General features: G+C 37.0%; 1 protein-coding gene across 1 annotated transcript in view; it reads left to right on the forward strand.

Moving 5' to 3' along the window:
• The window catches only part of N4BP2L2 (NEDD4 binding protein 2 like 2), a 46704-nt gene that overhangs the window by 13904 nt on the left and 8137 nt on the right, over nt 1-24663 (forward strand). The window contains exons 3-6 of the mRNA XM_009644884.2: nt 2849-2937; nt 3289-3365; nt 7053-7196; nt 21879-23689. Coding sequence (XP_009643179.2) covers nt 2849-2937; nt 3289-3365; nt 7053-7196; nt 21879-23689 — 2121 coding nt within the window. The remainder of the gene's footprint in view (nt 1-2848; nt 2938-3288; nt 3366-7052; nt 7197-21878; nt 23690-24663) is intronic.

Consider the following 24663-nt stretch of genomic DNA (forward strand, 5'->3'; position numbering starts at 1 on the left):
CACTCATTGTGGATCTCACTTTTCATTTAATGCATACTATTTTAACTTTGTTTAATGGAACATTATTAATTCTCCTGGAAACTTTTTTGTATGAGTGTTATTTTAGTATTTTGAGCTTCAGATATTTCAGTTCTTTTATCTAGTTCATCAACTTAAATTTCCTGTGAGCACTAATGGTATTATATTCTGAATTCTCATTGGCAAGCTAAGGCACAATTGCTAAAAACATCTTCCTGTTCTGGATGCCAAACTTAGCAATCTAGATATTTTCTTCAGGGTATGTGGTAGCAATTAAACTTCATATAATCAGAATAAATTTTCACTGTCTTCATGTTCAGATGAGTTCATATCACTTCTGTAAATGATACCTATAACTTTTGAAATTGGGCAGCCAGCAAATGAAGATCATGCAAAGTAGTGGCCACTTGAAAAGAGGTGGGATAATATTCAAGAATGTTTACCAAAAGATGATCATTCTCCATTTGCAGTCATCCTGACTTACTTGTTATTTATCTCACAATTACTTCAATAAAAAAAAAAAAGAGAAATGCTTGAGTCATGCTGGTGATCTGATACATACCCCCGATTCAACTACAGAACAAGTCCACCACGTGCTGAGAGGTGGGAGTATATAGGAGGAAGTGGTGCACAAACAGCATATATTTTAAGGGCAGTATGGTAATACATATGCCCTATAATTACTACACACACAGCCTTAATTAAGGTATTTCCTAAGGTTCAGAGTTTTGCTTTGCAACCATAATGCTTTTGGGTTTTTTGCTGGGGTTTTTTTTTTTGCTTCTGCACCTTTTAAAAGAAGGACCAAATCCTTGCTCTTTTCCTGCAAGAATTTTGAAATGTTAAATTCTTGATGTGGTTGTGGCTCACATTGCTAGTGGTGCTTAGAACTAAGTAAGTTGGTTTTTTTTTCTTGGCTTGAATGTGTAGCATCAGAGCAATTGATTTTTTTTTTTTTTTAATGTGATTCACAGAATCACAGAATCATAAGGGTTGGAAGGGACCTCAGGAGATCATCTAGTCCAACCCCCCTGCTAAAGCAGGCTCACCTAGAGCATGCTACACAGGACTTCATCCAGGCGGGCTTTGAATATCTCCAGAGAAGGAGACTCCATTCATTTTCACAATGCTTCTGTAAAATAGATAAGGAATTACTGTTACGTTTTTGCTGATTAACTGAGGCACAAGGACGCTAAGGAATAGATTTTATAAAAGCATTACTTTCAATTGTAGCATGCTTTAGAGTAGTTGTAGGAGTTGAGGAATCTTTGTGAATCTGATACTCAGTTGTAAGTTCGAAATCTGCTTCTCCATCTGGCTTAGTTTCAGGTTGCAAGAAGAACCTCATTTACTGATTCATACACAGAGTAGTTATTTTCTAAAGATGTAAAAGTTGTGTCCCTTTCTGCAAAGAATGGCAGAGGTCTTGCTCTCAAGGTAAAAAGGTGAAGGAAGTTAAACCAATGAAAATTAAGGTAGTCCATTTGCCTCAAAAGTGGGATACTCAAGTAACCTCTCTAGGTACTCTCCTTGGCAGGAGTTCCTTCTGAACTTCTGATGAGAGTAGCTGACCTTCTGGTAAGAATAGCTTAACTGCTGTCCCAGTTTGTATAAAATGGGGGTGGATATCAAGCTGATAAGGGTACAGAACTTGAGTTTTTCACTTCCTTGGGTAAGTGTCCCTGGGTAGCATTATGTCAGAATCATGCACTCTAAATGTGCTCAAAAAAAGTGGTTGTGCAATGCTGTTTTTTTCAGGCACAAATCCTAGTAATGTATTTAGGAGTCCTCTGAGAATGCTTTCTGGACTAACTGTGTAAGGGATTTAGAAGAATGCCTGATCTCAAGATCAAAGTTAGGTTTAGGCATAAGATGGATGCTTAATTGATTTATCAAGACTAAAGAAGTCTTGGGCTTATGACGAGATACCCTTTTAGGCATCAGGCTAACATTAAAATGTTCTCTGTGCTGTGGAGCTGATGAATTTCAGGTAACCAACAAGAATTGCATGTTTTGTCTCCTAAACTCTTCCAACCAATCTCAGTTCTGTACAGTAATCTCTAGGATGCTTCTGCTGGGTAAGAAGCAGTAAACTCTTGCAGGTCCAAAGTTAAAAGCGTGCTACCACGTAAGTGTCCTGCCAGACAAATTGCATGGCTGTGTTCTGTCTGTCTTTCCATCAATAAAGATGCTAATTTGGATGCGCCTTCGTAGCAGTTATTGTTTTGTAGAACTCAGAAGCAGCTTATTATTCCTGAAGCTTCCGCCCTCTTTTGGATTTGGTAGAAATTGGCCGGTGAGTTCAAACATTATTCAAGTGGAGACAGCATGGCTGAAATTTTTTTTAATGGATCTCAGAAATATTTCAGATATGTGATGTCTTTCTGTGAAGATCACCTATTTCTTACCATTTTGTTGGAGAAGAACCTAACCACAGGTCTCAGTTTATGAATGCACCATATGTTATCCAGCAGGGCTGGTAAAGCTAGAACCAGGGTATAGTTTTATGCCAGGATGCCTATACTCAACAGGGCACAGACTTTGAGCAGTTCTGTTGTGTCGCTTTGCCTTCTACACTTTCCATTTACCCCCTTGCATCAATTCACCAACACCTCTTTTTTTGTGCCATTCACTTAATTTTTCGTACCTTCTTGCTTCTACTTCTTTCCATTCCCGTATCTACCTTTCAGTTCTTTTGTTCGTTTTCTTAGAAAAGTGTGTCTCTGTCAGTCTAGATTAATGCAAAAAACATATGGAACAGCTTTTTTACATTTACTGTTTTATTTGAGTTACATAGTTGTTTATTAACTTGCACTATTTTTCATTGCAGCAAAGCAAGCAATGGAGCAGGGAAAATCTCCAATTATAATAGACAACACTAATACTCAAGCCTGGGAAATGAAGCCATATGTGGAAGTGGTAGGTTTTGTTATGTGATTATATCATCCGTTACAACTTTTCAACCTTACCTTTACATGTGATAAGTTGATTTGTTTTGTCCAGAAACATTTTCCTTACTCAGGAAGAGAAACTGCTTATTGATACGGTCTGTAAGTGGTATGGCAATAGTTCAGACCAATTTAAGGATTCACTTAATCTAACCTGCTTAGCCTGGAATGAAAGCTAAGATAGGTTGGGGGTAAGTGAAATTCAGCATGCTACCACTGCAGAGTTAACTACATCTGTTTGTTATACTGGTCTATAAACTTTCTGTTACATTTTATGTAATAATGGTACACATATCACACATTTTTTCTTTGCTTGCTGCAGGCTCTAGAAAAGGGATACAGAGTGGAGTTCCATGAGCCAGATACTTGGTGGAAGTTTGATCCTGAAGAATTAGAAAAGTAAGGTTTATATTACAGAAATCATTGTACTTATGTAGCGATAGATGTATAGAGAGAAATAGATAACTATGCACACATAAATACATATGTAGGACATTATATTTTATTTAGTATCTTATTTTTTTAAAAACTACTAGGATAAAATGTATTTTACTTAAGTAGGCATTTTGAGATATACCTTTAAATGGAAGTCTTATGGATAAAGAAACAGACAAATAAATGTCTTGTTGGCCCAAAATGTCGATATTAAAATTTTTTTGGACATGAGTAGAAAAATAATTGACCCCTGTAAGAATCACTGCTATTATAATGAATAATTATTCTGAGAAATTTGTTGCTACAAAATGCTGATGGCAAGAAATACGTAGAAGACAAAAAGAAATTACACGTTCTGCAAGGAGTGCATCAATATAAGTGCTTTGTTTTGTCTACTTTTATAGATGTTTCAGTGTCAAAGAACAGCAGCCCATTACTAATCAGTAAAGGTTAAAAAGAAAGCTCATATTTTAGATTATTCTATTGCAAGATTTTGTGAAATTGTCCCTACTTCAGAGGATTTGACTTTGAGTATTGTTGGACAGGTCATTGGACTTGTGGGTTGTGAGTGCCTGGGAAGCTGCTTATTATTCCTGGTTCATGTCTCTCTTGTCTCAGCTGTATTTGCTTTAGGAATCTATGAGTTATCAAACCAACTTAGGGATATTTCATTGTTTGAAATGTAGTGTAGTATTTTCATGGTTGATCACAAAGAATGCTCTCACTGATTGTCATTTTTATATGCTTCCGACTGACTTGGCTTATAATTGTTTCAGCTTCGTAAAGTAGCCCCTACAATGCACAAAGTATGTGTGTATAATAGTTACATTACTGACTTGGACTTTATTGTGTTTATAAATCTTTTAAAGTTTTCATCTTTTGGTCCTAAGCTACCACTAACTTATTTTTAGAGACGGAGTCCTCTCTCTGTAGGATGAATTCTAGTAAGTTTTTCTACTTTGTAGTGCAGCACAGCCAAGTTAGGAAGCTGTCTTAGTAGACATTTCTAGGATGTTCAGTGTGAGATTTCCATTACATGAGGCTCGTTTTCCCAGAAAATTCATGTTTTCACATGATCTTAACAGGTTACAGGATAAACAAATGTGAAGCGTTGTTACTGTTGAATTTTATTGTCCATTCATAAATTGTAGGAGTAAAGTTTGTCTCTTTCCCAAAACCAAAGGAAAACCCTTGAACTGTAAAGTGCTGCTGCCACTTCTTAGGAGCTTCCTAGAAATGTTTTAGCAGCTCCAGTTGCTTTAAATATTTGAATAGAGGCCCATTGTCTGGAAAGTTTATTTTCTGAGAGTTTAGGAAATGTGGTGGTGTGAGGTTTCATTTTGGTTTTCAATTCATTGGCTCAATTTTTAACTTCTTCCTCCCCTCCCCCATATTTGTGTGTTTGGGAAATAGATAAGAGATGTTATTGTAGTTTTGGGATTCCCCATATAAATTTTGAGCTCAATATTTTGTGCAGTACCGGGGCAAATACTATGCTAATAATAAATTTGGGTAATTTTATTAGTTGTCTGGAGTCATACATTCTAATTCCCTCTGTTTATGGTAGTTAGAATAAAAAAAATACACTACCTCCTACTTTAATTAGCAAAAGACTTTTCTTATATTTTGGGTACATACTCTTCATTTATTTGTTTTTAATGGTACTGTCTAGATTGTTAATAACTTTTATCAAGTGATATAATATGTCGGTATTCTGGAAGTCAGGTGCATTTCTAGATGCCATCTTATAGGATTGTCTCTGCTACCACTTAGTGTGTTCGAGAAATCTGTGAAAAGGCTCTAGGTCAACGCAGGGTGAATTCTTGACATCAAGAACATGACAGATGTTTTAGTGTCGAATAGGTGTCAGTGTCTTTTTCTTCCAGTGTGCCTGGTATAAGTGAGGTATAAGTTACCTTTAGAGTCATGAGTGATTTTGCTTTTACTTTAGTTTTATGCACGTAACACTTGTGAAAGCATCTTGGCTCCACAGGCATATATCTTGCTGTAGTGCTCAAGATTTCTTGTATAGCATTTAGACTTTTATATAAAGGATTTTGTACTTTGATACCGTTTTTAGGAAATCTTGAAAAGTGCAGGTGAGAGAACAAATGAGTGGCACAATCACTGGTAGAAGGGAAAGATTTTTTTTTTATTATTTTCTTTTTCAAGGGTTTAATCAGTATTGAATGAAAAAATTACCCTCTGTCATGTTCATACTCTTTCTGAGTAGCTGGTCAGTTGGGAACCAGCAACTTTTTTAAAAAATCAAAACTTTTAAGACTTGTTAATTGATTAAGTTCAACATGCTACTGCTTCTGGACTTCTTTAGCACAATGTAGAAATGAGTAGCATTTAAACAATGAGCCACTTGTGATGTTGTCTCAGGGGAGAGTGTCTATGAGAGAAATACTCTACTTAAGCCTTTTCTTCCCAGAAAGCAAGCTGATAAAATACACCTTAAGGAGCCAGCATAATTCTGAATACTTCTGAGGTCACCAATTCTTCTTCCATTCTGAAAGTGAAACTAATGTGCTACCTGCAGTATGCTTTGAATCCTCATTAAGAGTATCCTCCTTCCAGTATAGCCTGTTTGTTCCCAGTATTGATTTCTCCTCTATAGAACTGAGCAGGCTGGTAAGGAGGCCTATGCCTCTTCTGTCCCTGGCAGAAAGCACAAAGATGCAGGCATGTATTCCCTGTTGGTATGACTTGGAGATAATTCAGCTTGGACAAGTTTTCATGGTGATAAGAAAATATTGGATTGTGATAAATGCTTGTCTACACTATCAAAACATTTTGTTTATGTTTCATATCTGCTCTTTTAGATTCAGTTCTGTTACAGTGCTGGCAATTCTCTGACATTCAGCTTGTGCATGAGCCTCGTGGTTTTCTTTTTGGCAGAGACCGAAATTTTCTGCTAACATGGATTTTAAGATCCTATTCCATAGATACTAAGGAGATAGATACCTTCTAATGTAATGTCTAATGTCTCAGGTTCTTCATAGGCCAAGTTCTCACTGAAAGTACCTGTTCACTAAACACTGCAAGAATAGGACAACACTTTTGGCCTCTTCTATTATATGTGTTTTGGTACATTTCCAAATTTCCAGCAAGTATCATCAGTAAGAGCTAGTAGATAAAGGTATCATGAACATGTTGTTCTGGTTCAAAACTAAAATTGCTCCTTATTTTATATAGAGATTTATTTATGAGAAAATACTCTGTCATTAAGTCTTTAAACCATGTAGTTTCATTTTTTATGCTAGTCTGAACATTGCTTTCATAAGTCTATAATATTATTCATCCCTCTACTCATTAGCTAGTATACCATGTAAAATCTGATGAATAAATAGAAAGCAAAGTCCTACTAGGGTTATTTAGGTACATAGTGCTGGTGAATAATATCACATTTGTGTATGAAGAATGACTGTATTGTTTTCTGTTATTTAATATGTGCAGTGGTGAATTGTTAAAATAAACCTTAACACAAGCTGAATACTGACAGAATGAGGATACAATGTAATAAAAGTGAAATTTAAAATATGAAAAGCAAGAAGAAAAATTGTGAAATTAGAGGTTTTTTTCTTTTTCTTAAAGACTGTAAACATAAACATACCAGACAATTTATTTAAATTTTTATTTTTATAGGAGGAATAAACATGGGGTCACTCGTGAGAAGATTGCTCAGATGTTGGAACGATATGAATATCAAATATCCATACCTATTGTCATGAATTCAGTGGTACCTCCCCACAAAAACACTCAAAGGCCACCTCTGCAGCGAAGACATAGGTGGGGAGGCAATACAGACTCATGGAATTCTTTCAGTATTTCCAGTAGCCGATAAAACAGTTGCAGGCAGTTAATAAAAATCTGTTACTTGCCCTTCTAAAACACATCATCACCTCCAATGAAATAGTGGATCTTCTGTGTTTTAAATAGGCCTATTTCAAGACCATTTTCTTCTGGAGGTTTTTCCGTTAACGGACTTGCATGTAAATAAAATTGTATATTAAATGGTTTTTTTAATTATATTTATTACAGTTGTAATAACATTGATTTTAGTAAAATATTTAATATAGTATGACATATAGCAGAGTCTTCCTCATAAACCTAAGACAATGATGTTGTCATATATCAAGTAACTGTTGAGCAGTTTTTTTTAAGAAGAGTTCATATTAGCTGTCTTTTAAAAGAGAGTAAGAGCCCCAGAAGAACAGGTTATATAATAACCAATTCTAATGGTTGTCATTTAGTCTACTTAACTTATAGGAGATTTTTTTGAAAACATTTATGTATTGGATTGTCCTTTTGTTCTATTTGGCATGTATTGCCAATTGGCAAAATTTTGGCATGTATTTTCTAGTTTCAGTTGTGGTGTTTGGGGTTTTTTTTGTTTCAGAAGTTCATCTGGCAGCTGAAGCAACGTTCTGCCAACACAGTGTTCACTAGCCTTAAACCGTGCAACCTGAATTGTTTTTTTATTTGTTTGTTCTCAGTGGTGATGGTGGCTGCACACCACCAACTTTTTTGTGCTGACTAAAAAAACCCTAAATTTTATCACTAAAACCCAAAAATTTCACAGTTACATCTTTCTAAGTCAATTTACAATAAAAATGAAGTATTAAAGTATTAGGCTGTCAAGTGCCAGTCCACAGTTGGGATGCATCAATTCAGTATAAATAGTGGATATAATTAATTATAAAACCATGTTGCAGTCCTAATTTTGGCACAGCCAATGTAATCTGTTTTGCACATAACAAAGAATGAACCAGCATGGAGATTGACTAATTTACTGCCCTTTTTCTCTTAAAAAATGATGAATTTGTAAGTTTTCACTTTGCTTGCTTTCTAACAGCTTGCTGTATTAATAAAATATATTTGTATTTGGTGTTGTTTTAGTAGTTCAATGCAATAGTTTTTATTATTTTCAAGCTTATAGGATGTTATACAGATGAGCAATATTACTAACCTGCCAGCTGAAATAACCTATCTTCAGGTCGAACTACATTTGGTTTCCTTATACACCAAATGAGTAAATCCTGAATAGGGAGTCTTGTCAAGAACGTGAGTACGAAGCTAAAAGAATTTTCATGGTTTTCTATTACTAATTTGGTCTAATAGCCATCAGAATTTTGAAAATTCCAAAGCCAGTGTAATTTTTTTTACTTACAGCCAATTTTTGAATAGGCCCTAAAAATTACTTCATCTTTAAAGTCTGAATACCATGAAAGTTGAAAATCCAGGTATATAATGAAGTATCTTTCTGTGGCTTTCTACACCTATTGTGCAAATCCAGATTTGTACAATTTAATGTATATCTGCAATAACATTTTCATAAGAGATTCTATTAACTGTAAAAGTTGAAGTGTGCAGTTTCACATTTTAGTAACTGTTTTAATTATTTGAAAAATAATTTAAAATGTTTCAGTAGTGCATGGATTGTTAATATATTGAATTATGTGTATGTCTACATATAAAAAATAAGCTCTCCAACTATATTAATTGTCTTCCCTCGCTGAGTCTTATTCATACCGATTATGCTACTATATTTTAGTTTTCATGGTTATCTTTTTCCAGGTCTCAAATGAATCACGGAAATCATTGTAAATGGTCAGTAATAGTTTAATTATCCCAAAGTTTTTATATTTAAACATTAAACATTTAAGGCCTCTGTCAAGTGGAAGGAATATAAACAGGTTTTAGAAAGACTCATTTTATTTACTCTATATTACTTTAAGCCATAATATATTGATAAAATTTATTGAGGCTTTATCTAATATTCACACGATGTGCTAAGGTATGACAAAAAATAGCTGATTATTGAAAATTGATGTTATGATATCTTTTGGTACCTTCTGACTTCAGTTTTTAAAGGAAATTTATTTTTTTTAGCATTATTTAATTGATATTTAAGTTCTCTTTAACTGAACTTTGTATTTAAATAGATGTGAATTCATACTATTTTTAAATGGTGTAGCATTTTTTTGTGTTATCTTTTTAATAAATTATGGGTGGATGGTTAGTATTTTTGGTATGCAAAGCATGTTGGTCCATAATAGGCTTGCAGCTTGCAAAGGACACATAACAAGAAAGGAGTGCTTTGCAACCTGGCACTGTATCAGACATTTCTTGTAAACTGCTTAATCTGTAAACCTGTGTTGCAAGGTAAGTACAACGACATGGTAGGTCAAAACACAGTGGAATTACTGTCTGTGTAACACATTTTTGTTTCGTGGTATATTAATGTTTTATGAGGATATGGCAGTCATGGTCATAAATACATCTCAGAAGTTGCTTTTACACTACAATATTTATATGTAAAAATAATAAAAAGATGATGTGAAATACATGTAGGTATTGAATTTCTCCTGCTCCTCACAAATTAGGAGAATTACTTTTTGTCAAAAAGTATGTACAAGAAATATAAGAACTCACAGTTCAGTTAGACTGGGAAGCTAAAAATTTTTACTATCTGGCATAATTTTTATGCAGTACACCTGTCAATGATGATGATAATGTACCTAGAATGAAGGTTTCCTGTTGTTTTAGATTTTTAGTAAATTGTTAGTTCATAATTTTTCAAAACCAAGCCCTAGAAGACCTATGTGCTGGTTTTGGCTGGGGTAGGGTTAATTTTCTCTGTAGTAGCTAGTATGGGGCTATGGTTTGGATTTGTGCTGGAAACAGCGCTGATAACACAGGGATGTTTTTGTTACTGCTGAGCAGTGCTTGTACAGAGTCAAGGCCTTTTCTGCTCCTCACCCCACCCCACCAGCGAGCGGGCTGGGGGTGCACAAGAAGCTGGGAGGGGGCACAGCCAGGACAGCTGACCCCAACTGACCCAAGGGATGTCCCACACCATATGATGTCATGCTCAGCATATAAAGCTTGGGGAAGAGGAAGGAAGGGAGAGGGATATTTGGAGTGATGGTGTTTGTCTTCCCAAGTCACCGTTACACATGATGGAGCCCTGCTCTCCTGGAACTGGCTAAACACCTGCCTGCCCATGGGAAGCAAGGAATGAATTCCTTGCTTTGCTTTGCTTGCATGTGCGGCTTTTGCTTTACTTATTCAACTGTTTTCATCTCAACCCACGAGTTTTCTCACTTTTACTCTTCAGATTCTCCCATCCTGCTGCTGGGGGAGTGAGCGAGCGGCTGTGTTGCTGGCTGGGGTTAAACCACGACAGTTTTATTTCTATTTTTTAACATACGATGTTAAATGATCTCCTGTGAGGAATTTTGTCTTCTGTTCTGTAGTAGTGTTCTCTTTAGGTTCATTTTAATCTAGTTTGCCATGTTGCATAATTTTTTTAAGCTTTTTGTCTTTAAGAAGAAAGCCAAGACTTTGTCTTTTGTCATCTATCTCTTGACACCTGCAGAGATGGTAGCTTATCTTTCTCTGCTAATAGATAACTGAAAACCAGGCTTTGTCTAGCTGAGGTGGAGCCCATAACATTTATATTTGATTGGTTTGTGTCTGTCTTTCCTGATGCAATTTAGACCATGTCAGTATTTTCTTCTTTGAGCTGACCAGTAGAATACATTTTCAGTGAATTAGAAAAGAAATTACTTTTGTATTCTCACATTCATGTGTGATACCTGTAGTTTTAACTGCTGTTTCCTCCTAGTGATCGAGTTTTCTGAAGGAAATCTTTTCCCTCTGTGCTGGTGCATCATGGAGATGAGGTGACCAGGTATATGCTGAGAATTGAGGGGTTTCCATGCAAAAGAACAGAGATATATTGTAAATGCTAGTAAAGAGCAATAAGAAGATACAGTGTTGAAATGCAGTTCATAAAATTGAAATTTAGTTCTCAAAAGAGTGATCAGATGTTTCCCATAGGTCAGATGTGGAAATATTTCACTTCAGTGCTTCTACAGTGATACTTTCTCACTTCAGTGTTTTAGGCTGTCATCCTTTTGAAATAAAAGCAAGAGCAGAGATTAAAGCTCTTCACTAATCATTTAATATGTGAGGATCTGTGTGTACATCAATTTGGGGTTTTTTCTGTTTATAGGCTAGTTGGTTGAAATTAGCTGTAAATAAGCTTATTTTGAGTTCTCAAAAATACGTGAAAACAGCTGGTCTTTTAACTATTCAGAAGGTAAATAGTACGTAACAGGGTTTATCAAGGTCAGATCATCTCACATTTGTCTAATTTATTTCTATAACAATGGAGAAGCAGCGAGTGGTGTTTTTAGCTTGAGATAGACTGTCAATGTTGTTCTAGATCAAGGCATTGAAGTATTGTGCCTGGAATGGGTCTCTCCAGTTCCCTTTTAGCTGGTAATGCTACTTTGTCATTTCTCAGGTAGGCAGGCGGTACCATGACGCACTGATCCAGAGTGCTGCTGTAACAACATCATGTTGGGCCAAGTCAGAACATACTGTACCCATGAAGTAAGGGGTTTTTTCAGTTGTACTTGCAGTCTTTTTACAGATGTTAAATATTACTCGTTTTTGAGCTGTTAATCGAATTCAACCTTTCTTTTGTGATCCCTCAAACTGACATCAGAATAACTGCTTTCTAACAGTGTGGATCATCCTGCTTGTCCTTTTTAAGTATTTTCCTGATACTACTCTGTAAGTATTCTAGAATTTTATGGAAACATAGCAGAAAAATATATTATGAGCAAAACTTCTGGAACATATGCTTGCATGTTGTCCAACTAGTGATTTTAAAAAGCATGCATTCTTTAGTGGATGTTGTTTAATCTCTTCTTAAATTGCTAACAGACTGAGAGGTGCTGCTTTAGCTGACAATAAACATTTGCTTATTTCTAAGGGCTTTATTGTATCATTTATAAATCAGTCTTAGTCATGGGCCTGGAATGCTGTTTGGCTGCTATTTTATTTATGACACTTCTAATAATTTTTTTTTTCCTTACTTATCAGCCATAGGTTTTGGTAACCTATACTATCGGTTATAATAATCTTTAAGAAGTTCCTGAACAGCTTATCCCCCATCTTCCTCTTAACCATGAAGAGTTTCTGAAGGCTCACAAACCTGACTTAGGAGTGAATTGGCTCTATTACTTTTTCCCCCATTTAGCATTTTTCCTGATAGTTTTCCCATATTAATTGTAAGCTGAATATGCTGCTTTACAGAGGTCTTGGCAACAAAAGTATGGACATTGGCTCTTTTACCTGAAGCAAGGCAGGTATACATATTTGAGCTTCATTTGCAGCTCTTTGCAGCTGTTTGATACATGCGCTAAAAATTAAGTATACCTGATAAAATTTCAGAGCTATTTTCACTTTATGAAAAATGCAGTTAGAAGAGTGTGCTTACGGCTGTGCAGCAAAATTGCATCATATATAGGAGTATAAATGGAATTCTGTGTGTGCGTATCTAGAAGGTGCAGTTAGTGTTGTGTTTCATTCTGTTGCTGGTTTGTTCCAGCAGTCTAGACTGAGGTCCTGTTTCTAATAGGGCTTATATTACCTCCATAATGCTGCCCTTTTTGGTCCTAGGTCTCGAGGAGAGGTTTTATTGTGAATAAAGATAGCTAACTATGGTTTAAGTTTCTATGGCTCTGTAGGGAACTGAGCTGTAAAGGGATTAAATGGGTTTATCTTTCGCCTGGTTAGTTTGTGGTGCCTTTATTGAGAATGTCAAGCTTTGAGCTCGCTGGTACAAGTAAGATGTGTCTTATTGGAGTGAGTTGAGCAGAGGGTGGTCGGGGCCTGGAGCACCTGAGGTACAAGGGGAAGCTCGGAGAAATGGATTGTTCAGCCTTAAGAAGAGAAGGGTATGGCTAAGGTAGCTTAAGGCTTCGCCTAACTAATGGGAGAGTATAAAGGTGGAGCCAGGCTCCTCTTAGATGAGAAGCAATGGGTAGAGGTTGCAACATGGGAATCACAGAATGGCAGGGGTTGGATGGGACCTCTGGAGATTATCTAGTCCAACCCCCCTGCTAAAGCAGATAATTCAATTAGATATTAATCTCCATCCTTGGAGCATTCAAAGCTTGTCCAGGCAAGGCACTGACCAACAAGATCTCAGTTGGTATTACTTTGAGCAGAGGTTGGACCATATGATCTCCAGAGGCCCCTTCTGACATAAATTATTCTGTTCTAATGGATGTAGTAAGAGCAGTGTCCAGAATATCGAGAGAGTTTGCTCTTATCTATCAGAGAAGACTTCTAAATCACTAACAGACTTGCTGCCTGATGTCAGGGTGTCAGGTACAGGCTTGCTTTAATACAGGGGTCCATGATTCTCTTCTTATTCTCAAATGGGCACTAAGTTTCTGGCTTTTAACTGTAGCAGCAAAACTGGTTGTACCATTATTCAGCTAATTTTGTTTGGTAGCTGTATCGGCAGAGTTGCTCACAAGGTCCTGACAACACTTTTAGCTGATCCCCTTTTTTCTCCCTCGGGCAGTGTCCATGACCGCTTGTCTCATGTTAGTTGTATTATCCTTCCAGACTTAGAACATACTGGCATATGTTAGTGTTTATCGAAGGTAGTGTTTTATTTTCTGTCCAAAGACAGACTTCTACTATTGACCCTTGCTACACCGTGGAATTGAAAGACAGTTTTCTGCATCTATTCATCCCCAACACTCTAGGAGTAATCCAGGGCTGTTTTCTAGAAAGTAATCATCTTTAAGGGGTAGTTCATCATGTCTTTTGGGTATCTCTAGTCCTTTTGGTGAAAGACGTTTAAAAAGGAAACAAGTTAATACCAAAGAGGAGCAGGCAGAAATAGTATGTAAAAGTCAGGTGCCAGTATGACAAAGTACTGAGACTTGTTGAAAAAGGGTGTAATACCTTCCAGAGAATGCATGTTATCATTGAATGCTCTCAATATTTCGTACAGCATTTGGGATGCATAGAATGAGGGCAACTCCTGGAGCAGATGTTCTGAACAGCAACATTGTCTGCAGTTACAGGTATTTGCATTTTAGCATTGCTATCATCTGGGTTTGATGCTGGTTGCTTAATATTTACTGATAATGTTTTCTTTACTATTTTGCTCTTGTAACTTTTTTACCCCTTTTCTCTTATTCTTGAACTGCATCCTTCTCATCTGAGTCCTGTGTGTTCAGTTGCTACAGTTGTCTTCATAACTCTGGATCCATCTCCCCCTTCCCTTTTCTTCCCTGAACTACAAACTTGTGTGGAGAGCTACACCTTATTCTCTATTTTTTTTTTTTTAATGCCTCAGTTCAATCCGATGCTGATTTAAAAACTGAGTCTATATATTGCCCTTCCCCCCAAGCTGTCCTTTTGAATTTTTTTTCTTGTTCCGCTGAAAGTAATACTTTCTGTCATACAATATATTTTTCTTCATTCCTTTTTTTCTTAGCCTCATTAAGTTTGCAGTGTCTTCTTGTGGTTTGGAAATGCATACTTTTTTTTCCAGAATTACCGTCTGTGCTTTGGTGGATATTTAATTACATGTCTTTGCTACAATTTTGTTGATTGAAGCTATTTTAAATATAGCTAAAATCTGTCATCTTTCATTGAAAGTTCCTGACAGAAAATAGCTTATTACATACCTCAACGTACTCTGTTCTGCTCCTGTTGTACCTCTGTTGCTTCCTCACACTCCCACCCATATTTTTCCTCAACTTGATTTTGCTTGTGCCTTATCTGGGAACTTCATTTCACAGTTGTTTTGTGTGTGAACGTGCCTTGGCAAAAAGTCCAACACTTCATCCTGTAAAACTAATTTTGACTTTTAAAACCTTTTTGTTGTACTTGCTTATCTTTATGTTCTGTTTTGATAGCTGTCATCTGTGTGTTCAAGTACTAGGATGATATATCACAATATGTACTTCTCTTTATTTTCTGTTTAGAATAGTGATTTATTTGTTTATTTTAAAAGTAGACTCTACAGTGGTCAAAATACACAACGATGATATTTTTTAGGAATTAGGACCTAGAAAGTCTCTTTTATTTGTGGATCACATTTTAGGATGTGATTTATTTCACGACCTCATGAGAGCCTCAGTAAATCTGCCTTTTCCTGGGTGGAGCTTCTCGAGTGGAACTGCACAAGCGCACACCTGGAAAGCAATAGATTGTAAGGGAGAGGAACTGAAAAATGAATTGTGAGGTGGCTCACAGAATTTAATGTTTGAACACAGATCTTAATTCTCCTAAAATTAAGGATCCACTCAGATTCGATACTGTCTTCTATTTGAACTGGTTAGATTATATATACATTATGCAAGATGTTACATCTGCAACAGCAACTGTGTTTTTCATTTAGAAAGAAAAAGGTTGTAATTTTTAAGGTAATTATTACCATTTGCGTGTTTTTTCAATAGCTGCGAATTGGCCATTAGGGAAATGAGCTTTGTGTTTGCGGTGGGTAACGTTGTTTGGTCACCCGCAGTCTTCACCAGTGCGCTTCATGGTTTCCAACCTGGACCACCAGCTTTGTAAAGTGCGGTGTGTAAAGTGTGCGCCGGTGTCGCTGAGAGGAGCGTGCTTAGGATTTTGTGAGAACTGATTGCTTCTTATCCACATATGCAGCAGTGCTATAGTTTGTCCAGAATTTAATGAAAAACAGACTGCTCATTTTCTGGGAAGGTGGGATTTTTCTATCCCGTTACAGATTTTTTTAAAGTGTTGCTTAAAATCTCCTGCTGTAATTTCTTTATAGCAATAGAAAATTAAGGAGCACTGCTGCAGAGCAGGTGACACCAAACTTTATTAACTAGGGCAAATTTGGCCATAGTTCCTATTTCTCCAAACTACTTCTCAAAGCAGCTTATTTCTGGTCCAGCCTGGATTAATTCCAATCAGGTTGTCTTCATGCTTGAGCTGGTATTATCCAAATAATAGAACTGATGTCATCAGCCTTGACAAGATGATTCATACTGTACTTGCAGTGCATAACATTGACATCTGTGTCCATCATGTTCTCTTGAAAAGACTAAAAGTTGAATGAAAATTGATTCTGCAAGCCTTTGTGGGTGAGAAGGCTGATGATAAAGTTGCAGGTTCTTCTCTGTAAGTACATCCCCTTAAGATGGGTTCAAATAACTTGCAGCATTTCAGTTTGTCTTTTTTTTCTCCTACTTAACCTGCTTTTTAACATTGAACCATACTTAATGGTGCAGAGAGATCCAGTCAAACAAAAAATGGTGTCTCTTCTCTGTCTGCTAGCCTACATCACTACCTCTATTGCTGATTTTTTTTTTTCTTTTTCTGGTTAGAATTTTGAATTGTGTCAGGTGAGATATTTGTGGCACATAAATGAGGTTGAAAGTGGGTTTTGAGTTGTTTTGCGTGTTCAGGAAGAAGATATTTGATACTGGGCACAAGTATATTCAGTGTGTATGTACATATATGTATCGATCAGTATATTCAGGACTGATTCCCTTCATGTTGATCAACATATTCTGTGTCTAAGGAGCTGAAATAGGAGCTTGGCTCTTTCAGTCAGAAGACATTTCTGACTTTCATGAACCAGGCAGGACAAAGATCAGTCAGATCACCCCACCTGAAACTTCTTGTGGAGTGGATAGATGCTCATTTAAAACTGAATTGCTGTTACTAGCACCTCAGGAACTTGGGTTTTCTGGTGGGTTGTTTGGTTGGTTGATGGGGTTTTTTATTTGGATGGTTGTGTTTTTACTTTGAAAAGTAAAGTGGTTGCACTTCGCCATGTATTTGATTCAAGGAACAGCTTGCTTGCAGGCATGCTTTGATCAAACCAGTTGTATGCTGTTACCTGTGTACTCTCTGGATCAATGTCTCTTGTGTCTGGACTATAACAGGGCAGCAAGCCAATGGCTGATTATGCATTGCATGGAACTGTATGTACATCAATCCTGTAGAAATTATAAGGATTGGAGTAGCTCTTTGAGCATTGTGATAGAGTAGTGTGTTTTATGAAGGCGAGTATTTAAATCTCACCACCCTGGACATACTGTTGAGAGACAAAAGAATAATAAATACTGAGGTACTTCAGATTGAATCCAGCTAGTAGGATCTTTACTGATTTGGGGGGGTGGTGGAGCTCTGGGGAGCACTGGGGTGGGGAGCATTAATTTGCAACACTGTAATGTGTAAACATTTCTTACAAATCCCCTATGGTGAATTTCCTTAAGATGGACTGTGAGAAAAATGCTGAAATTAGTTCCCTTGCTCCCGCCAACCACTTCCTTTGCCTTAGCCAAACGCTTACTTTACTCATTGCTTTGGTAAGTTAAACCAGCTCAACAACAAAGCAATATTTGCTTTCTTTCGATGCTGGCTCAGGCAGGTAAATCCACCCACAAGGAGGGCAGTAGAGCCTGCAAAAGGCAGGTAGTGGAAGTGCAAGGGCAACATCTGGAACAACTTAGGATAGGGTGACTGAGACTGTTTCTTCAGCAACAATAAAGTGCTACATTGGATGCTCAGCTGTCTAATGGGATTTCACCTTTCAGGAAGCCTGATAAGGCTGACAAGTTATTTTGCATGTGGGTTTTTTCCAGTTGCTTGATCACCTAATACCAGTATTCCATTTGGTTTTGAGGAACTGGATCTTTATCACTCATTTCAGTATTAAAGGCAAGATACGTAACAAAAAGGCTGGTACCAGGTCTTTTTTTGTTATTTCAAAATTGTAACTTCAATTTCTGGTTGTTGCTGAAGTAAAGTTAGGTCACAAGGAATTCAGCAGTGCACTTGGACTTACCAGATGGAGAAGGTGAAATGTATCCCAGCAAATGCCACTTTATGTAAGCAGCTCTACTGTAATTTTCATGTTGAAAACCCACTCCAGAGACTTTGGAGATTAATGATAACATACATTTCTGAAAGAGCGTGTACCTCATGGCTAAATGTCATATGGAACTGCTTTTTAAATTCATCGGTTCCTCTATATTTCATTACAGCAATGACTGAGGGCATTTTTTGATACCAAGCAGATGTCAGCTTAGATGTGTGCTAGAGCTGAAGTTTGTACAACTGTAAATAACTTACTTTTTCTGGTTTTGCCATTTTCCAGCAAAATGTGACTAACTTCTTTAGGTTATTTACTTTGCATGTTCTGCCTTGGCCATCATGGAAGTGCATTTGTTTCTCCAGTAAAGAGCATCTTCTGAGCACTGACACTCAATCAAGCTGGACAGTGCTCTTTGGAGCAGTAGGTTACAGCCTTGAAGACACATGTAACAGTGCTATGGCAAAAAGCTTTTAATGTTGTCTAAACAGTAGGCTGAGAAATTTCGAACTTGTTACAGAAAGGGAATTCCTATTTCAACAAAAATATTATTACATTTTTTCAGGTCTTTTTATTACTAACCATTTTTTTAAATACATAGTATATAGCAAAATTTAAATATCAAATATATTTTCCGTTTTGTGTGTGTTATATGTGTTTAAAAACAACTCGCTAGCAAATGCCCCTGTAAAGGAGATCAGTCTATCTCCATGCTGGTTCTTGAATTTTCTCAGTGTTTGTGTGCCATATGGGTTTTACAATAAGGAAAACTCCTCAAAAAGCATGTAGGTGGATAAAAGAGGAAGAATAAGATAAAGCTAAAAAAACCCTAGTAGACAGTTTTCTTCATTAAATGCAAAACCTTAACATGATACACTGGGTATACCCCAAGCAGGAAATTTTTAGTTATGCCATCATGGTGCATTAGAGTGTTTCTTTTGGGTAGTAGTTCTTAAAATCAGTTAGAAAAGGGAAGTTGCCTGGAAAAGTGAAGAATAATAAATTTTATTATTCTGCATGTAGTAAGTTCATTGCTTTCCTTTTTGCTTTGGTCCTTTCTTTAGGAAATCCAGACCTTTAGAAATCTAATTTTGATGAACTGCTATAAAACCTCCATGTTTCCAAAGCACAGAAATGACATAGCTGTTGTATTTATTAGGAACTGTTGAATGTCACTATTGCAGGTCGTACCCAGGTATGCTAAATCATCAACCTGGACCAACATTTGCATTTGTTACTATTTTGATGTGCAACAACTTCAATGCAATAATAGGTGTTAGTTTCTTTGGATCATCCAGGTTCTTCTCCCATTATTTGGTGGATGTATTTCTGCTGGTTTTGCATTCTAAAGCAAATCCTGTCCAGTGGGGCTTTCCTTCCTGATTCAGAATTAATGGTGAGGAGAGGAAATAAATGTGTTCACCTGTGAGACTTTTTTTCCCCCTCATTTCTGCAAAGTTCTACAATACCTTTTGGTGTGGCATCCTAGCCTAAGGTTTATGTCAGCCTTGTCCTGAAAGCGTTGTCAGGTGTATCGGGAGTTAAGCACCAGAAATGTGCTTGAATCAGTATTAGAGAAGTTCACTTCCAGCAGCAGCAGTGCAAATTCACATCTGGGAGAAATGAGTGGTAAGCAAGAGTGTAGCTACAAAAATACCAGGACTGGAGAAGTCCATTCCTCTCCTGTGCCAGTGCTGACATTGGTGATTCAGTTGTCATTTCTGCAGGGCTCTTACAGCACCGCAAGGGCCTTTAGGTACAATACAGAATTCTTGAAATTGGTGCACAGGTCTGACGTTTTATTCCCCACTCTGTTAAAAACAATTAAAAATTGGACATTATTTTCTATTTCACTGGTAAGGGGTTATATGCTTCTGAAAACCTCGGAGAATTTCCTCTTCTAGAAAAATTTCCAAGTCGTGAATTTTCATCACTGAAGAAGAAAGTTAGGATTTAAGACATAATCTGTATTAGTTTGATTTCTGCAAATCTATGCTATATGTAAGAAAGTAATCTCTCCAACTAGCATTGCAGATGCTGCTCTTTTATATCATTTAATTCAATAGACAAAGAAGTTCTATTCAATACTAAAACTGTCTGGCATCCCATGTCTGTCTTTTGGGGACAAAGGAAGCATGTTTCTGAGTGGGGAAGCTATTGTGAACAGAATTCAGGGTGGAATTTGTCTTGGCTAACTTCAAGCATCTGCGGTATAGACATCTGCACTTAATCCATAGACACTGTACTGAAAATACACTGATTTGGGAAAGGGGAAGTCCATTTCCATTACTCAGAGAAAAGCACCATGTGGATGTAAATGCCAGCATCTGAAGGAAATCCCATTTCTTAGTAGGATGTCTCATCAGAATGCCATTATAGGACAATAAAACTTGGTGTGCTTTCCAACAAGATCTTTTCACAGATCCATAGGGCTTGTTGCAGCAATATCAAGGCACCAAGACTTTTGAATCCTGTTCCAGTCAAGTGACTTTGTGGCTCTACAGAGGCTGAGAAGGCTGCTAAGGTGCTTCACGCTCTGAGAATAGGAGAGTAGAGTTCAAATTAGAAAGAATTTATGTGAGACAAACAGTGAATAAATTCAAGAACTAATAAAGGGTAAGGATAGGTTTCTATAGGTGACCTTTAGGTCCCATGTTGCCTGCTAGTGACTCTGGCTTTCCCTCCACATGCACAGTCACCCCTCTTTATTTCTCTCTAAGAATTTCAGAATACAGCTCTTAAGACATCTTCTATTACATATGAATACCCAGAAAATAACTAAGTTTACCCTGTAATTCTTCTAGCTACTGCTTTGTTTGCTTTGGAGTGTTGTGTGAAGTACCATCCCAAACAGAGAGCTACAGAAAAGTGAAGAATTACAGAGGAGGAGCAGATCTTCGATATGAAGATTTGTCAGTCAAATTTAGCTTTGAAAATTTCATCTCTCTCTGGAGATTTGCATAGGGAGAAGTTAGATTTCTGGACTAGATTTTTCTTACATGTGTTCATTTCAGGGTTAGCTGGCTGATGGGCTGACATCAGGATTTCAGAGAAGTCACTGTTAGGGCTGCTATGTGTTAAATCCAATGAGAAATGCAGACAAAAAAAATCAGGTGTTCTGAAGAGAGCTACAAAATAAATTGTAAATAACTGCCTATGGCTGAGTTAATTTTTCTGTAGTCTACCATTTTGTTGCTAATGAAATACAAAATACTTTTTTCCAAAAACATATGTGTCCACACATAATATACTGAGCAGTAAATATCAGAGTTGCTGTAGTTACTGTATGTTTACATTATTCAGATTTTTGGTTAGCATGTTTTGAATTTGAGTCCAGCTTATCTAAGTATAGTCCATTTAATCTTAACAGATGAAATTGTCTGACTACGTCCTCCACTTAGTACCTTCCTGCTCAGCGTGATGTTTAATGAAATTTCAGAATAGCGGTAGCTCTTTAGTATCTATTGTTCAAAAATCATTTAGAAAGACATCCAGAAACATGCTGTTTGGTCTTGCAATGATTTCTGATACTTTTTGTAAAGCTAAATTAGAGAGATGGCAGCTATGTTTATTAAATTGGTTTAAAATATTCAGGATTGTTCTGAATTGTGGGATGTGCATTTGTTTAATCAATAGAAGGGTTTATCTGAGATTTTATCTATTTAAAAAAGCAGATGGTCTGTGTTTGATCATCAGATTTACATAATGTACCTGTTCTTCAAATTGAACACCCCGAATACATTATTACTTGTCAGGGGTTTTTTTTACTTTTTTTTATTATTATTATTTTTATGCAGGGGGACAATTTTAAAGAACAACCCTGGGCACCTGTTAACAAAAGCAAAGCAGAAGAAAAAGCGAAAAAGAAACAGAAAAATGAAAGGCAATCATGCAGACATTACAAAGAAGTTAGGCAGAGCAACTCGTCATCCAATTCCAGATGTCCAGGACACATCAGACAGCGAAGAGGACAATTCAGAAGAAGAAAACAGCAAATCATTGTGTGCATTCAGTGAAGGTCCAGAGGATCCAGTAACGGTTTGTGAAGAGCAGCCTGATGGTGATGATGAAAGCCTGAAAGAAGCTGCAGTGGTTTCCAGAGAAAGGTTTCCTGTTGCTGCATCTGAGGTCTCAGCAATGTTGAACGGTGCATTGAAAAATGAATTGCCTGTAGAAAGTGACAGTTCACTTCCAATAGATGTAAAAGCTTTTTCTACTGAAAACCTAACCAAAAATGCATTCAATGATGAGGAAACGAATCAAAGGCACAAAGAAAATCTTTGCAGAAGCAGCTTCCTAAAAATAAGCAATGATAAAAGTTCCATCCAGGAAACAGAAGGCATCTCTGAAGATTATAACACACCACTGTTAAGCACAGAAAACAAACTAAGATTGCATCAAATTACATGTGAACCTGACATGGAAGCTAAGCTGTTAAGTTTAAATGGTGAAGAAAAAGATGTCTCTCTGTGTTACAATTCAAACATACGTGATAACGTGCCTGATAATAACACAAAGGACAAAGGCACATTAAAAGCAGAAGAGAATAGTTCTAATGCCTGGGCTTTTTTTTCAATTAATTTACCTACTGAGGAATTGCAGCTGGGCTTTGATACAGAAGTTTCTCTCTCTTCTTGGTCTGAGGATAAATTTGTAGGTGAACAAAGACCCCCCAAGATGAGGAAACCTAAACAGACTCATACGAACAGTTCAACACAGCTAAACTGCCATCACTTAAATGAAGGATTGGTGAAGGAAAACCATAAGGTAACAGCAACTGAGGAGGCTGGTAAGATAATGAGCAATGGTCTATCGGCATCACCAGCTGGTGAAGTGCACTTTGATTCTCTTGTGGAAGCCAGGGCCACCTTCATGCTGTGTTCGAGTGAAGTAAATGTTCAAAGAGATGATGCTGCACCAATTACATCGAAGAGAAAAAGGTACAGAAGAATTGTCAACTTGGCACCAAAGTTTGATCTACCAAGACAGATTGATGGTAGTATAGAGGGAGGGAAAGAAGTCCCAAGAAAAGATGATGTTCCCCCAAAAAGCATTTTGGAAGTGGAGCAAAAGAACTGTCTAAGCAAGGACTGTGCAGAAGAACGTGAGCAGAACCGTGCATTGCAGGAACATTCTGCACGTTACAGTGGCACCGAGGCAACTTGTTCCTTACCCATTCTGGATGCAGATGCTCTGTTACATGATATTTCTTATATCCATTTGGAACAATCTTCTGATATGCCAAAATATTCCTGCAGGGCCTGTGTAGTTTCCATGACGAAGGAGGAGCAAGCTAGAACTCTTAAGCAACAACAGGTAGTTGATAAAAAAGAAGGCGAGAGTGAACAAGTTTCTTCAGAGGTTACAAATAGCCAACCAGATATTTTGTCTTCTGTTAAAGTTGTTTCTGAGTATCCAGAAGATTCTAGTTTATTGGCAAGCTGCGGGGAAAACATGCAGGAAGCAGATGACCCTGAGCCAGCAGAGGCCTTGCAACTTGAAGATAATGAAGATGTGAATGTGAAATGTAGTTTTCTGGGACTTCCCTTATCATTAGGATTTGCTTTTCAGCTTGTGCAGCTCTTTGGTTCTCCAGGTCTTCCACTGGGTAATGCTCTTCTTACTACACCTATGTAAAAAACAACCAAACAAAAAAACCCCACAGTCCTCCCCAAGACCCCAAACAAACAAAAAAACACCAAAACACCCCCAAAAAACCAAGCAAACATTAAAAAAAAAAAACCCAAACCCCTACTATTAAATACTCAGGTTTATTTCAGGTACCAATTAGTCCAATATTTATACTATTGAAAGGAATCGCTGCTGCTTTGGTGATTATTTATTTTATTTTATTTTTTACCTAAAATCATCTTCAGTCTCTGTCAAAGGTGCCGTTGGGTTTTGGCCTCATATTTGTAGTCTCTGTAGTAACAAGGACTTACTAACTTTAAATCCAAATCCTACTGATGAGTAAGATTTTACTGCATTGATTACAAAACTAAATGAAAACATGGTACAAAATGTGTGCTCTTACATAAAGGTTGCGTGTTTGGTTTTGCATTCCACCTGGTTAATATAGTAGCATTCCTTTTTCTTTATTTAGTAATTTTTTCATAGGCCCTTATGGGGCTTAGATGCTGCTGAAAAACTTTCACAAAATCTAATTTAATTTGAAAATCAAATTACAAGATGCATTTTCTGATAATGCATACCTTCTTTTTAATAGCACATGATTGCAAAGCATCGCAGTTGTGTACTTGCCTTCCAGAGCCTCATTCAATTTAATCATTTTAAGTTAGCAGTTAGGAGTATGATGATCAGTCCTCAAAAGAGCTGTGTGTGGCAACCACAATTTCCAAATTTGCTGCAAGTTAACGTGACCATGCAGAGCTGTAGCCAGCAACAACAACAGACGTTTGTTTGGAAGTCTCCCTAGGACATGGTGCTGTGTGATTCAGCACCTGCTGAAAGACCATGTTCCCTGTGCATGAAGTTCTGCAACTTCTTCGGTCCAAATTTAGTCTGTAGAAAAACAGTAGCTGTGATTTGGCCAACAAATAGGATTAAAAAACACAGACCATT

The sequence above is a fragment of the Egretta garzetta genome, unplaced genomic scaffold, assembly GCF_000687185.1.
Source record: "Egretta garzetta isolate BGI_Z169 unplaced genomic scaffold, ASM68718v1 scaffold40, whole genome shotgun sequence".
NCBI classification, from domain to species: Eukaryota; Metazoa; Chordata; class Aves; order Pelecaniformes; family Ardeidae; genus Egretta; species Egretta garzetta.